Source organism: Theropithecus gelada, chromosome 4 (assembly GCF_003255815.1).
Source record: "Theropithecus gelada isolate Dixy chromosome 4, Tgel_1.0, whole genome shotgun sequence".
In the NCBI taxonomy this organism is placed as follows: Eukaryota; Metazoa; Chordata; class Mammalia; order Primates; family Cercopithecidae; genus Theropithecus; species Theropithecus gelada.
In genome coordinates, this window is record NC_037671.1 from 92183954 (window position 1) to 92201226 (window position 17273).

The 17273-nt window shown below is 34.3% G+C and overlaps 1 protein-coding gene across 5 annotated transcripts in view; it reads right to left on the minus strand.

Annotated features, from left to right (window-relative positions):
* Positions 1-7725: 7725 nt before the first annotated feature.
* EPHA7 (EPH receptor A7) overlaps positions 7726-17273 on the minus strand; it is a 185983-nt gene continuing 176435 nt past the window's right edge. For 2 of the 5 annotated variants that reach the window (XM_025382593.1, XM_025382591.1), the window contains 3 exons: positions 14504-14697; positions 13019-13174; positions 10958-11251 (listed from right to left, as the gene is read on the minus strand). In XM_025382593.1, coding sequence (XP_025238378.1) covers positions 11137-11251; positions 13019-13174; positions 14504-14697 — 465 coding nt within the window. In that variant the 3' untranslated portion in view covers positions 10958-11136. Of the gene's footprint in view, positions 11252-13018; positions 13175-14503; positions 14698-17273 lie in introns of all 5 variants that reach the window. The other 3 variants (XM_025382592.1, XM_025382594.1, XM_025382589.1) reach the window with 3 other exon arrangements.

Consider the following 17273-nt stretch of genomic DNA (forward strand, 5'->3'; position numbering starts at 1 on the left):
AACATGACTCTAGTGTTTATGGGATTAAGAGACCTTGCAGATTACATATTTCAAGATCTCTAGAAGATTTAGAAGCTACAAAAAATAATAATAATAATAAAAAAAAACAACCTTGAATGCAGAGCCTGTGCTTGAGTGGAAGCCATTGAAGGAAAAGCAAAACAATGGCTACAGGGAAATTCTTGGACTACATAATATCCAAGTCATGAAGGTTGAGAAGCCACAAGTAAGTTAGAAAATGCCATCCTAGATACCAACAAAATATACCAAAATCATTACAAATAAGAAAGCATCAGTATATTTTCTTACACACATATACTGGGATTGATCAGGCTAAACTGAAACATTTAAGAAGGGATTTGGCAAAGATACCTTTTTTCCAAAGAGATAAAATCATCATAATGTTATTTTTAATTTGCTTTATATTATTTTAAGTGCTATTGTCTAATTTCATGTAGTTTTCTTAAAGTCATTGGAGAAAAATAAGTCAAGACAGATATCTCCAATCTGATGGATAAAGAAACTGAGTTTTATAGTTAAATGGTTCCCCCCAATGTCAAGGAATCAGTAAATGGTTTGAGTCAGGACTAACACATCTACTATTGAAGTCTTCTAATTTTGAAACCTTTTAACTTTTTTTTTTTTTCTGTCTTGACTGGATTTAGGCTAATTGTGAAGATTCTTCTTTCATATCAAATTTATATGAATTTATGCATGATGATAGTATAACTAATAGTCAAAACTGAGACAGTATTATATAAGTGAAAGATTCTATTTCAGTTGCACTTGAAATGTATTATATGTTTTAGCCTCAAAGGCAGCTACAGAATTGTTTATTCAGTCAAAATCATTGATTATGTATCTACCATGAGTAAGGCAGTGTTTATTCAGCCTATATACTGTGCTGAGTAAGCATACAAACCTGAATATTCATTATAATAACTCCATGGCCATAACTCATGCAGAAAGACACTCTGCAATAATATAATGGAAAGTTAACTCTATAAAAACAAGCAAGTAGGAAACATGAAGATCTATTTACTCCTAAATGGTACTAAAATTATGTCAATAAATGCAAGTACTAGGAACAGATTTTGGTTCTTATCATTAGCACATTGAATGTATGAAGACAGTAGATGCACACCTCTTTGGCCATCTTTCCAAATACATGGCAGATAGGAGTGTCTGCTGCTGCTTTGGGAGCAGAAAATCAGGGTAGACTGAGAATTATAGCAGCACATGTTGAGCTTATTTAACTCAGCATACATAAGTGAATAAATGATAAAGCACAGAGGTGTGCATTTTAAGAATATTAAACTCAAGAGAATGAGCTAAACAGTGAGTGTGACAGTGAGTATGACATTGCATTGTGTTAAGGCCATATAGACATTTTGCCAAATGAGAGAATTGGCTACAAGGCTGGGAAAATACATAAAACATTTAGCTTTATTATTTAGAAAATGATAGGGAGAAGAAATATATAGATGTTATAGCAGTGGCCATATTCTCTTAGTATTGGTATTTTGGAATGATGATGTCAAGTGAAGATGAGGAATAAGTGAAAAATGGCACAGTGCAGCATCTGGAAATCTTTTGTATCATTGAAAAGAGACACTTCAGGAGGACAAGAGTGACTAAAAGTCTCAGTTCTAGTCTTCTTGTACTAGGTTTGGATCTATTGCTAGAGTATCAGAGAGTCACTGGCTTGGAGCATCATGTGACTTTCAATCATTCAATGCATATCTGTTAGGAATCAATAAGGTGCTAGTCACTGTTCCAGGCTTTAGAATACAAATGTGAGTTGAACAAAAATGCTACTCCATATCTGTGAGGCAACATAATTGACAGAGAAAAAAATGTAAAATATTATATAATTTGGTAATGGAAAATTAGGGGTTTTCTAACTTTTTGACAAGATGGCAGAATAAAGTCATGCAGAAATCTCCCCAACACTGCTCCAACAATAGCAATGAAAGATAAAATTTAAAATACATATTCAGAAGAAAGAAAATATAAATTAGCACGCAATAGTTACAACTTTCTATCATACCTAAAGTGTAATGTTTATTAACAAAACAATGTTTTGTTTTATACCTTCCAGAGGCACATTTGAGTCATTGAAGGAGATATGAGAAAGTGAAGAAAAATAACATGGTGAAATCAACTATAAATTGAGTAGGAATTGTGTTTTTCCTCAAATTAATTTTTTGTTGTTGTTGTTCAGTAGAATGTTCCAAATATAAGAATTGTTTTAGTGATAATTACATATTCTTGCATTAGGGGATAGGAATAGAAACCATCCTAGCTGTTAATTCTGTGTTGGAAACTGTGTTGGACTCCGTATATACTAAAAAGAGTAAAATACATTTGCTTATCCCCCTTAGATAACTCATAATTACAAGGAAATGTAAAAGATCTATGCTGCAGGAGACACCAGTAGTTCAGTCCAGCAGAGTCATGGGTAAGAGAGGAGAATGGTTGAAGATCATGCATGGGCAGGGTCCCAATTCCTGATGCTATATTACGTAATTGGGCGTGACTCTCTGATTTGTGAGGGGCCATCAAAGTCTTTTAAGCTAGGCAATAGCATGGTAAGTGTTAGAGAATTTACTCAGAGGGTCATAAGTAAAAAGGATTAGATAGAGGTAGAGAAACAGGTTTGGAAAATGTGATATTAATCTAGGTGAGAGGTAACGAAAACTTAATTTAGGTCAGTGACTGTGGAATGGTGATAGATTCGAGGGATACTGAAGAGCCAAAATCAGCTGGATGTGGGGAACAATTGTTTATGGCCAGATGAATGAAGTTTGACTCTCTGTGTACTGATTTGAGAGATGAGATTAATGATGATTAAAAGACAAAACAAAACAAAACAAAACAAAAACTGAGTAAAAGATAGGGAAGAGTTTGGAACAAAAACATAATTTAAATTCTAAAATTCATTTGTGAATTAGTTGTTCAGAATTCACAGCAATGAATTTACAAATGTTTGCTAAAGAGATAGAAATGCAGACAAAAGTATTACCCAAAGCAATAATAAGATTTAACATGTACTTCCTCGCTCTATATTATTATAAATACTTTCTGAATATCAATTAACAAATTTAACAACTCTTAAAGTAAGTAGTATTTTTGACCATTTTACAGACAAGAGGAAGGATATGGAGAAATGAAGTTATTTTCCCTGTGTTACAAATGTAGTAATAAGGATAAATCCCACACAGTCTGGCTTCAAACCTTCTGCAGTTACCCCACCACCCCATGCTAACTTTTTCATGATATAAACGCTAAGCAGACTTATAGGCTGACCAACAACATTCTATTTCATTATATTTTTTCTTAACTATAGAATTACTAATATCTTGAGTTTGGGAGATAGAATGAGGTAGAATGAGGGCTTTTTTTTTTTTCCATTATGAAAGAAGAAAAAAATATTCGTCTTCATCTTGTCTAAATTTTAAAGTGGTCAAAATAACATTTCACATACTTTTGCATATTACTGTTTCTTCAGAAACATTCTTACCATGTGTCTCCCTCATCAAATGAGATATTGGTAAATAATCCTTCCTTGTTTCTCTCATCAAGTCCAATTTCCTCCACTTGATTTCAAATTATTTGATCTGGCCTTGCTATTTGCAGCCGTTGATGCCGCCTATTCTTTTTCAATATCTGGAAGATGCTGCTATTTGGTACACCCTGGTCTTGTTTACTAATCAGCTCATTCCACCCTCCTTTCTCTCGCAGGTTCACACCTCTGTTCCTCCTCTCAGTCCCTCGGGGCGTTCCCGCTTCCCCAGTCCATCACAGAAGCATCCATCCATGCTCTGAAATTAGTTTTCTCCCTCAACACCCATTTTCCCACCACCTTTCCTGCACTTTGTGCATCCTTCAGAGCACCTGATTCTCACTACCTTTTAAGAAGAAAACAATTTGAATTAATTTACACTTCAAGGATTCTAAAATATTTATACAGTGTCTACTGAGTGCCAGAAACTGCTAAGTCCCTAAGGACATAAAACAAAGATTTCCAGTTGGCTTCTGCCCTCCAAGAGCACTTGATCTAGTTGGAGAGACGCACACAAATAATCTGACAGAACAAGGTAGGATAATAGTAGCATCAGCAGTGTAAGCAAAGCGCCGAAGAGAATTAATTCTGGGTCCCTAGCGTCAGTGAAGACTTGCAGGAAATAACTTCTGAGTTATATCTTGGAGAGGGAGATTTCTCCCATTTAGAAATGTGGGAGGGAGGCCTGGCACGGTGGCTCATGCCTGTAATCCCAGCACTTTGGGAGACGGAGGCGGGTGGATCACCTGAGGTCAGGAGTTCGAGAGCAGCCTGGCCAACATGGTGAAACCTTGTCTCTACTAAAAAATACAAAAATTAGCTGGGCGTGGTGGCACATGCCTGTAATCCCAGCTACTCAGGGGGTTGAGGAAATAGAATTGCTTGAGTGAAGGAGGCGGAAGTTGCAGTGAGCCGAGATGGCACCACTGTACTCCAGCCTGGGCGACAGAGTGAGATTCTTTCTAAGAAAACAAAACAAAACAAACAGTTAAAAGAAAGAAAAAGAAACGTGGGAGGGAATGTGAAGCTGGACAGCAAAAGAATGGGAGCATGGAAATACAGCCTGTTTCCAATTTAGAATAGTTTCACTTGTGATTTGTGGAGTTGACAATGGTGTGAAAGCCATTTGCATTCAGTGGAGGCCATAACCTCATCCTAAATTCTAAGGAGTTCCTCCACTTAGGATGAGACTATGTCCTGATAACCCATACTGAAGTGGAAAAACTAAGTTGGGGACCCTCTGCTGTGTTGCTGGCATCAAATGCACTTTCCACTTAGAATATTTTCAACTTACAATAGGCTTATGGGGACGTAACCCTATCATAAGTCAAGGAGCATATAATCTATTGATCTGATCCAGAAACAGTCAGCAGTTAACTTAATCTGTATTTCAGACACCATTGCCTTAAACTTCATTTCCACCATATCTTTTTTTTCTGGCCAACATTGCCAATAGCTTTGTGGTGCCTCTCCTGTTAAATTCAATTTCTCCTACTTGACTTTCAAGATTGTATGTAATTCATCTCTGCCTTTTCTATACAAATTTCTATACAATATTACTTACTCCTCTTCAAAATATGAAGGATTGTATTTAATGTTTGCGGGTCTTGCTTTGTAAGCAGAGCAGAAGGGATTTAATTGCACCTTGTTCTGCTGGCTCCACAACAAACCTAACCGAACAGGGACTCCTTTATTATGAGAGGAGCCATCACAATAATAGCAGTAACTCAAGCATTAACCCACATTCATTTCTCAGGTAAAACTAAGCGTGACTGTTTGCAGTGTCATGTTCCTGTAGTTCCTGTTAAGCTGGGTCCTGGTGAATTCGTGTGGAGCTCAGTGTGTAACTGGTTAGGATCTAAGTGAAAACAAATAATTATAATGCAGATCTCCAGCCCAGTAGATCCCTGAAAACACTCCTGCAAATGTCAGGAATGAAGAAAGGCATGGGTGTCTGTCATCTGGAAGGAATACATTTTAGTCTCATATTCTGTCTGTTTTTTAATGTAAACAGTGCATATTTCTAGCAAATTGACAGAAGAATATCAAGTTAAACTCAGAAATTTCTGTTGTAATTTGCTGTGGAGTCTGTGCTATCAGTGTAATAAGCATCTGCAAATTCATGTTACATTTTAAAGGTGTTCTTAAATTGTTTGCTTCATTTCTATGAACTGATGTTTTAAAAATCCTATGATTTATTTCAACATGCTCTGCATATGCAGTTTAACATTTTCTATTTGTTTTTGTATTGTTTGTTGTCTAGTCTTTCATTTTATTTAGTTTTAGTTATGTGAAATGGTGAGACTTGAACAGTGTTTGTCCTTTGCTTACCTAAAACCATTCTACTTAAAACAAATTTGCTCATTTTTTTTTCCTCTGAGCATCTTCAAGTAAGATCTATGATTAACCAGACATAGAAAAACATATTGTACCTTCTTTAGTTACATATAAAATCTACAAATATATCTAATTTAAATTTCAAGAGGAAGATAAAAATAATGTTCAGCAGTAGATAACTAGGACATTTAAAATAATGAAATACAAGGTGCAGGTTATATCCGATGGAGCTTTATTTGCCATTAATGGAGGTTTAGAATAGACAACACCTCACTTGTTTTTGGTGCCAAATTATCAAATTTATAAATTCCTACTACTGTTCCATATCTACAAAACAGTTGGCTAGTGCATCACTACTTACTAAACTTTGTGCAATAGGTCCAATTAAATTGGATCAATTAATTACATTTATTTTAACCTCAAGGTCAGTCAGAAGAGGTCTTTTATTGTTTTAATTACAGATTTAATTATATTCCATCATTGAACTTGAAAAAAAAATCCACCCCCTTACAGCACTTAACTCTAATGAGGTTCTCAGAAGCATTCCTATTGAAATATTTTATTCTTCTGCCCATATTCTTTGAGCTATGCTGAGATGCACTAGACAGAAGAGTAAGAACAGCTGGTAGGATTGTGTGGGATACTGCAGGGACACCAACACAAGGCCAAGAGGATGCTGCTCCACAGATTGAAAAGTTGCCAGTCACCATGTTTTCTTTATCATTTTACTATCTGTAGTTACAGTTTTTGCATTTAAGATGTAGGTAATCTCTTTGATTTGTGTGTTTCTTTCAGTAGCTTTCTTTAAAATTGACATTGACTTTTCATTGCAGCTAACAATATACAACAAAGGGTAAAAGTAGGAGATGAGTGCATCAACAAAAACCTTGTTACTGATGATTACCATAAATGTTTAAATATAACTTTTATTTAGTTATGGAACTTTTGTGTTTTAAGAATGGCTTTTGATAGTGTATTTTTGTACCAGTTATAAACCTAATATTTTAGAGATAATTTTATAATTTCTGGAATCTTCCTCAGTGTTCCAGGATATATAATTATCACTGTATAAACTTAAGAAGAATGTTGGCGTATGTCTTGCATCTTTGAGCAGCATTTTGTTAATATGCATATGAGAACTGGGCAGGGACAGGCCAGGATTTCAAGATTATCTTTGAATTTCAGTTCAGTGTAGCATGAGCTTCAGCACTGCAAGTATGACAGCTAGCAATAGCACCTCATCTGACATTTGCCTATTATTCTCATTTTTGGGGAATTTAAGAGGGTGGTGTTTTAAAATAGGGAGTGCTTGGTTTTCATTTCAGGTGCAAGTTCCAATGATCACTGAGTCACTTTCTATGTTAAACAACTCAACCATTCAACCAGATTTATCACTTTTTCCTTTTGTTTTGGATTTAACGTTAGAATTATCTAGTAACCTGAATGCAAAAAACAACAAAAAAATCTAACTTAATCTATCAAATGTTTAAAATACATGTGAACGTCCAACGACAAAGTATTTCCTTTCTCATGCAAATATTATTGTTAGTATCATGCAGTAGTTTCAGGAAGGAGCAAGAAAGATTGTAACTGTTTGGCAGTATGGCTCTTTGAAGACATGATCTTGTTATTCTGTAATAATTAGAGTGGAATTGTTAGTGTGCAAGAGATTAAAAGGAAGCAATGAATATTCATTTTTCTTCATATTCTGATTGGTCCACTCAACTATTTCAATAAAACTTTATCTCTTCTTGTAATATTACATAGGAAAATAAAGAACAAGTAAGGGATATAAAGGAATCCACCAATGATTGGAGACAGGATTTTCTTTACATTGTCTAATAGACTTGTTTATTATTTTAAGCTGGTAAAAAGAGACTTATGATTCGTGTTGAAGAAAGAGTTATTTGTGCTTGATACATTGAAGACACTGTTCAAAAGCAGTTTGTCCTTATAAAAGGATGACCCCTGTAGTATTTCTTAGGCAAGGAGGGACAAATTCAACCAACAAAAATCACATCTCGCCCCGAGTTCCCCATGATTTCTCCACATAGAGCAAAAAAATACACATCAGTAATTTATTTGAACATGCACATCAGTGAGTAGCATAGTTCTAGGCTACTCAAGAAACAAAAGGGAGAATATCAGCATTACCTAAATAAAAAAGAGAGGTGAATTACACCACTTTAATTGTCTTAAAAACACGGATAAGAAGAGCAATTAAAATATAGTCCTAAACAGTACTAGCTAATGTAGATTACATAAGTATACAATATGATTCAACTAATAGTGCTCTGACAAGCATAAACCACCAGTTCTAGTAAACAAGGCCCAGATCAATTGCTGAGAAAATGTTAGATTCAGATGTAGAACAAGTTACTTTTATTTCGGTACTGAATGCAAAACACAGGTCAAGTGTGAGGACAGCGTTCTAAAAAAGGTGGCTCTGTTAAAGCAAGGAGGCCATTTCCTTTTGCATTTTTATAATGCTGGAATTCTATTTTTGACGTTCACTTTCCTACTTTTCCTCCCCTGAGCACTAATTTATTTAAAAAAAAAAAAAGATTTCAAGGTGCAAGTTGTACATTCTTATCGTTATACTATCTCATCTCTTTCTGGAAGAGAGTATTACAATCAGCATTACAATGTTCTTTTTCTCTTAATATTTGTTTCACATACATGTATTTCAAAATCATAATGTTGATTAGGAAAAGAAACTTACAAACAAGATAGTGATGTAATCATACACTTCCTATTGTGCTGTGTGTCTTTCCCATCCCTTCTCCCCTTTCCCTGTAAAGAGCTGTAAAAAATTTAAGGCAGATGAGGTATATTGCTGAAGGAAAAAGTTATTTTTGATAAAAACTCAAAAAAACTTTTATTCTGCCCTTCTACTCAAGAAAGACTACTCAACTATAAATCTAGTGCTAGAAAAAAGCAGGAAAGACACCGTTTGCGTGTACCATACTATGTCTTCTATTTCTAGAATGGCTTTTTGTTAATTTAATTTTAATAGAAAAAATAAGCACCTTAAGCTATGAACAAGAAAAGAACTTCATTATCAGTGAGTCTAGAATCCAAAAGGAATTAAGAACACTCACTCAAACTCTTTCACTCATTCTCACAAAGGCCAATGCTACTGATTAGAATTGTAAAGTGCTGTACTTAGTATAAACACTTGTATACACTGCAGACACTGAAAAATAACCCTCAAGCACATTGTGTTATAGTTCCAAAAATATATTTACAGTCTATTACAAAGATTACAAATGGAAGTGTCTAGGTGACTGTATTATGCTAATTAAAATTATTTTTACAGATTAATTTTCCTTAGGGACAAAAAACATTTTAGTGAAATTAAAATGATTTTTCTAGTCAATCAAAAAATAAATTAAAATATCAAATAACACTGTACAGTGATTTAAAACAAAAAAAAAATAGGGTGGGGAGGGGTTTGGGAAGCAATCCATTTGAGTTTTTCTATAGCCATCTTTGGTCCTAAATGTGGGAAAACACATTATGTAGCACTGAAAATACCTGTTCTTTTGTGATGCTCTGCAAGTAAAATAGAAAAATATAGTGCATTTTCAATGTATTCAGAGCCCACTACAGAGAAATGTGTGTACAAAACAAGACAGTATAAATAAAATTTACAAGTTTTACAAAGGAACATTTACAGATTTTGTTTCTGTTATTTGTTTGTTTGTTTGTGGATGCCCACATTATCAAACAAGACCAATTATGACCGATCCCTGGGATCTTTCTCTATTAAAATCATTATAAACAGCCCAATTCTCTTTGGAAGTACAACAGTTCAATTCTGGGGTAGTTCATGATTTTCATAACTTTTGAAAGCATTACTCACAATATGTATACATTCCTGTAATATCTATAAAGACACATTTAATTATTGCTTATGAAATTCTAACACAGTAATCAAATAATATGGTTTAATAAATAAAGCTTTAAAAACAAGCCAGATCCTTCACCTCTTCCTTCTAGGGTAAGGAGTCCTTTCATTTAACAAGTTTCTTGCATCAGTGTTCACAAACAAAAGACTTTTTGTTTTGTTTTGTTTTGAACTGCAATGGTGATATTCTGTGCAGCACATTTGTGTTTAAATGGTGAAAATTGTGAACTGCCCCTTTATCATGCTTCAGAGTTATAATATAAAACAATTATTTCCTTTCATGTTTGGACTGCATTCAACAGAAGAGGATATAAAATATATGTCAACTATTTGTCCTAAATTTCCTAATGTCACGAGACTGAAAAAATCTTGATGTGCTCAGATTAAATTTTCGATAACACTGGATAGTTCTGCTTTCAGGGACTTGCCTTCACCAACATTCTTCAGATGAAGCGCCTCATTTTTTTAATATACTCATAAACCTAAAACTCGAGTTTATTAAATTCTTTCTAGTAAAATCACTCTATAAACAATCTGTTAAAAGTGCCTTATAGTATGTATGGATCATTATTGCTTTTTTCATTGAAAAGATAGTATGTTGTCTGATCTTTACAAAAAATTTCTTTTTAAAAAATATCAGAGCTCTTGGCAACTTGCATTTTCTTGACTACCTGCCAATTAGCAAACAATATCAAAACAGCACTGATTAAACAGAATAAAATGGCACAAAAAGGATACCAATGTTCTGACAGAGATGTATCTTCAGTCACGCTATTTCTTTTGAAATCTGAGATTCCTTCAAAGGTACCCAGTGTAGTAATGTGTTACAGATTTAACACTAAAAAGGTCCAAAGCTATAAACAACTTTCTAAAACAAAGTCCTTATGAAGAATAAACACAAATGATTTTAAAAAGGAATAGTCTGAAATCACATATTTAAGGAAAATATTTCATTGATTTTAACAATAAGATCATGATTTTATTTGACAAATATATTCTTTCTTAAATTCTTTATGTACATTTTAAAAAGTCTATAAGACAAAAAGGAGGTTAGAGAGCTCAAGGTGTTTGGATGTTTTTCAGGTAGTACTTTGTTTATTGTCACTGCTATTTTCCTGGCCACCGATGGTGGATCCTAAATTCCCTTTTTATATATTCTGGTGGCACTTAGGAGTTCAAGTCTATAGGTGCTTCTTAAATCTTCTCTTCACTGTTGGAAGGACCCAGGACATCAACTGTCTTCTAGCAGCATTCTATGCATATACTGAAGGCCAGTACTGTTCTCTTGCAGTCTGTAATCTCCCTTAAAAGGGAGAAATGCATATCACACTTGAATGCCAGTTCCATGTAAATGTAGCATTTGTGCTCTCATAGTCTGAATGCTGCTCATGATTTTCTTTTGATGGCCAACCAGTGTGATCCCTAAACTCATCACATCCCTGAAAAAGACAAATGTAGTTTTTATTAGGTACCTTACAAAGAGTAAGTGTGGCACGAAACTGTCATCAACTGTTTAATTAAATATGTTATCTTAGCCAAATAGATCTTATCTTAGTGTTCTTGGGTATTATGATCACACCCCTGCATCAGATCAGAATAGTAAAACTTGTATCAACATGCTCCTTTGTAAAAACCTAACTGCTCAGGCTCTCAATTTACTCTCAATTCATTTTTAAAGTGATTTGAAATTTTACGTAAGAAATTATTAAAGTCTTAAAGCTATTATTAACTTGAGGGAAGGTTAGGAAATGTTATTTGAAATGTTGTCTTCTTGAACCTAACTGGGATTTAGAAATTTCTAACTGGAAAAAGCTGGATATAGTATAATGAAAATAGTTGGTGGGATCTAGAAGAAAAATTGGAAATCATCAATGACCATGTAAAATTGTATACTGGATTTAATTAACATGTGGTAATTCTGAGCATATTATTGGTTATATACTTACTCCAGTCAGTTCAATCATTTCATTATATGTCATAAAAACTATCTTTAAAAATGTACAACATCTCTGTTTAATAGCTTAAATTTGAATTAAGAATTGTATCTGTTTGTGTTTTCTTGCTTTTCCTAATAGCCAGATACATTGAGCTTATGTCTTTACAAGCAGCTAAAATATTGCAAAACTACAGCACTGTAGTTTTTCATGGCAGTGACAGGGAAACATGGTTTTTCAGGGGTACAGATTGCTTTGGGGACCCAAGTGTAAAAATGCCCACATAGTGACTATAAGAAAACTGAACAAAATAGCATGCACACACTTAAATTCATGTACATGACATTTCCTGTCATATGCCAGAAAATAATATTTGATTGCTGGTCTTCATCTCATTGGACAAACGATGACAGTACATAGATAGAATCCCACAAATGGAACCTTGAATATTGTTTTCCATTTTCAAACACATTGACTGAGAGGAACTCTGTCACCCATGAAAGTCACGCTGCAGCCAAGTCAACTGAGGTTTAGAGATTTTTAGATTGTCCAGGACCCCATAATTAGTGATGGAGCCAGACAGGAAAAGTGAGTTCTTTTAACTTCAAGTTCATAGCAATTTCAAAAGTTGTTTTATCAGGTCATTTTTTTCAGGTTAAAAAAAAGGAATCGATCAATCACACATCTTCCAAAAAGTAAGTCAAACTCTTACTTTTAAGCTATGGTTAACTGAATTAAGCTTCTTTTGATCTCTTCAGAAATAATCATATTGGACGTTCTAATGCATTTCAGCATTGAGTATAAAGTTTTGAGATTATTTAAGTTCAACAAAAACATGGTGAAAGAAATCCTCCTTTGCAATGGAGAAAGTTTCCCCAGTGAATAGGAAACTAAATAATACAGAGGTTAACAACAGAGGAAGCCTCAATGGATGGTGTTTAGAAACCAGCTATGGAGTCATATTAGTTACTACTTACTAGTTAAGTTGGCTTAGGGGAAATATTTAAATTTTCTGAACTTTAGCCTTGTTGGCAATGAAATAGGTATAAAACTATAGACAATACAATTATTGTTGTGAAGGTTAAAAAGGTAATGTGTTTAAAGGTCTATTTAGCATAATGCCTGGTACACAGTAAGAACTTGTTAAAGAAATACTTTTTTTCCTTGATTTTGGGATTCATATTCTTTTAACATAAAGAAGATAACCTAATGTATAAAGTGCAGATTGTACCTAATAAAACCTTAAATATAATGTTAAGAGTTTAAGCTTACTCAATAGTCATCCTGGCTACTGATTCAAGGGAATTGTAGCCAGCTGCTGTGAAGTTATCTTTGTATCTTTCCATCTTAATAGCTTGTAGCCATTCTCCAACTGAACAAAAGGTAGTGAAATCGGGAGTGTTTTGATCCAGAAGAGGGCTTATTGGCCTAGATAAAAATGAAACAGAAAAGCGAATATTATCAGGAACTACCAAAGGAAGAATGTCTTGACCCATGTAAAGTTAAGGTATAAAGAATAAAATTAGGTGTTTTAACTGGTGTATATAATAAAAAAATACACCTATATGCTAATAAAAACCTAAAGCATCCAGGAGGCCAGTAACTACAAACTCCTAAATTTATATTCTATTTAGATGTGATGACCACCTGGTTTTGTCTTCCATATGTTTTTAAAAGTAGAGCCAACAATATTTGGAATCAGTAAATAATTGTTCATTTGCTTTTTCCAAAAGTAATTGGGAATAAATGATGCACATATGGCTGTGTTCTAATCTGTTCAGGCCACAAATGCTGCAGAGATATTGTGCATCTCCTTTGCTGATGGCATTCTTATGAATGCCGGGGGAGTTAAGTAAGGCACCTCCACAGGTATCAGTGTGAACCAGAGCATCAATCTTACCTGGCGTCTGAGGCTGAATAACTACTAATATGCATTACAATCAAGCAAGCCTAATGCAAAGGATGAATGGACTCTTTTTAATGAGTACACCTCTTTAATCATGTATTGAATTTCTCTCTCTCTTTTTTTTTTTTCTTGAGACAGAGTATCGGTCTATCGCCCAAGCTGGAGTGCAGTGGTGTGATCTCAGCTCACTGCCACGTCTGCCTCCCGGGTTCAAGCGATTCTCCTGCCTCAGCCTCCTGAGTAGCTGGGATTATAGGCACCCGCCACCACGCCCAGCTCATTTTTGTATTTTTAGTAGAGACGGGCTTTCACTGTGTTGGCCAGGCTGGTCTCAAACTCCTGACCTCGTGATCCACCCGCCTCGGCCTCCCAAAGTGCTGGGATTACAAGCGTGAGTCACCGTGCCCAGCCTGAATTTCTTTTATAAACTTTAACATCATTGAATAATTTATTAAATGACTTGAAGCAAAACATTTAAGTAGGTACTATGAATATAACAAAAAACAAGAACAACAGTAATACAAACCCATGTAATAATAAAAGTATTGGTCTGAAAATATGAACTACTATCATATCACAAAAATTCAGTTTATAAAGTTTTTTGATAAAAGCAGCTAGTAATACTTATAACTTTAAAAAATACAATAATAACTAATAGATTCTCTTTAAACACCAATGAAGGTAAGCTTAACTGGAAAGAAAAAATAAACTTCTGTAAATATAATCTATTTAATATGAATTTATACTTCAACACAAAAGTCAATTTGCGATTGTGGTGGCGTTGAGGAAATGAATGGTTTATGTGACTATTTTAATTTCTCCCAGATTCCATTCTCTTAGGCATTTCTTACCTACTACAAGTTCCCAGGGGAGTTTTCAGACTATTTGGGTTTCGAATCATTTTGTCAAGAATTCCAACTATCTGTTCAAATTTTGGCCTTTCAGCACGCTCCTTTTGCCAACAATCCAACATTAGCTGGTGAAGGCCAGCTGGGCAGTCCATGGGTGCTGGTAAACGATAACCTTCTTCTATTGCTTTTATAACCTAATAGCCAAAAAGACATTGCAAATTATAATAAAACAAATTTCTCGGTAGGCAAAATGATTTATCCAGATAAGAATGAGGCACAATGCTTCACAAAAGACTTACTTTTTTCGCCCAAATTTCCATGAATATTAAGCAAGTTATTAAGGAGTGCATGAAGTGGAGGATATGATGACATTTGCTAGTTAATTCAGCAATAGGGAGCAGCAATTAAGTTCATCCAGGGTGCAATAGATGGAAACGTTTTTAACATCATCCCAGAGGCTTTCAAAAGGGAACATGTTATGGAACTATCTTACTTGTATATAATTGTGAGTATACGTATGTGCCCATACATTTAATAATTCTGCAAGTTGTAAAAAGAATTTGAGTTACCCAGAATGAGCCAGAATGATTCACTTTTAAACAGGGTATCAAAATAATATGCATGTTATTACCAAGCACATGAGTCTTTTAAATAATATGAAGCTTATTGTTAGTGTTATAAGACAGTAGTGTGCTGGAGCGAGGTTGTACTGGTTTATGAGTGGCGACTGCATCCCTTCCTTACTCCAAGTTCCCTTACCTCACGCTGGCAGACTGAAATAAGCGTGGGGGAAGGGTTACAGCAGGAAATAGGGAAAGTCTACAAATCAGGGCTTTCCCAGTCAGAGAGCTGGTTTTTATTTTTAATTTTTATCAGCATACCACTGCCTATTTATGTCTAATAACAACCTAAAAAACTGTTTATATGAAGCTTTGAGTATTAATGAAAAATAGGCCCCTATAAACATTTGTATGTGGCAATCAGAAAAATTATCATTCAGATTTGGGTTTTTCATTTATATGAAAGGCAAAAATAGATCTTAAAAATTTGAAAATGTTCCAAATCTGAGTGGCAAAGGGAAGAGAACAAGAAGACAAATAGCAGAAATAAGAAGGGCTTGGAGAACATTAAAATAGTATTTTAGGGGGGAGAACAAATCCTTTGACACTGACTGATATAATGGTAGAAATATAACAGAAAATGACCCTTTGAGGAAAAAAAAACTTTGAATTTTCAAAGAAAATAAGGCCAAAAGTAGGCAAACAAAAAGCTGGCTTTAAGAAATGTTGCTGGCCTTAATATTTTTATGGGAACACATCCTTAAGATGCATGCCGACACTCAAAAATAGCACCTTAAAATATAAAAGGTTGTAGGATAGGATATAATGAGTACAGTACCTGGCATCAACAATGCTTGAAAAAAAAATTCTTTTGTATAAGGGGGAAAAAACGTCTACTTTTTTCTTTAAGGCAAATCTCTAATTAAGTTTAAAAAGTAAATAGATGGACTTAGTTATAGTCCATTACTTAGTTATAGTAAGTTATATGAATTTTGAAAATTCATATAAGTATAAAATTTAAGACCAAACACTCTCCTAATCGCTAGGTTGTATTTCTATCAGCTTATTAAACTCTTCATCTGAATTGTTCATAGGTACCTCCACTCTATATAATTAAAACTGAATTTACCACCTCTCTTCCCAATGTTTTACTATTTCAATTATTAGCACTTCCAGTCCCAGTCAGAAAGCTGCAAACTGTCCCAGATTCTTTCATTCTCTCTTTCTCTCTCTCTCTTTTTTTTTTAAAAAGAAGAAAACAGAGTCTTGCTCTGTCATCCAGGCTGGAGTGCAGTGGCACGATCACAGCTCACTGCAGCCTTGAATTGCAGGGCCCCACATCCTGATCTTCCTGCCTCACATCCTCTTATATACAGAATTAGTCACTACTTTCTGATGATTTCTACTTCCCAAATATAATATATGCTCAAATACTAGAAAAAGTATTTTTCCATATTTATATCTACATTTATGTATCTCTCTCTATATATACATCTCCGTGAAGTGATGGAGTAATTATCTCATAGTTAAGTCCTTAGTTTCACACTGAGGTGTTTCTTTAAGTACTTTATTTTGAACAACAATTATGGAGAAAACACCTTGGTCTTAAGTGACCTTAATCAGTGTTGGTACTAAATGCAATGGAGGTCATATGACAGAACTGAAAAATGTCCTTTTATGATCCCATTATTACAAATGTTGCATATCACTGTAAACATTCCTCTAAAATATCACTTTTAAAAGCTATACATCAAACAAATACATACAAATGGTAACTCTGCAAAGATCACAAATATATAAGTATAGGAGAAATAATATTTTTCAAAAACCATTTTAAATGCTAAGAATTTCAAGTGGTTTTGCAAAACATTCCAGTAATAGCACTGTACTTGGATTCAAAAATGCTATGTTAAAAAATGTGAATAAAAGTAAAAGTAATTTACTTTTGGGAAATGAGTGGCTTTTTGTATATGGGGCTGCTTCTATTTAAACACGTGCAGTCTATTTCTGATTTGACATGACTGCATTCTAATGCTCATAACATTAATTCAGTCCTCATTATTTCCCACCACCTCCTAACCTACTTCCCTGCTTACAGCTTATCTTCAGGTGTTCTGAAAGGAACAATGTAAGTTGAGTGATCTTTCCTTTTTTCTTTCCCTCCAAGTAATGTTTTAAAATGTAAATCTAAATCTTATCATGCCCTCTTG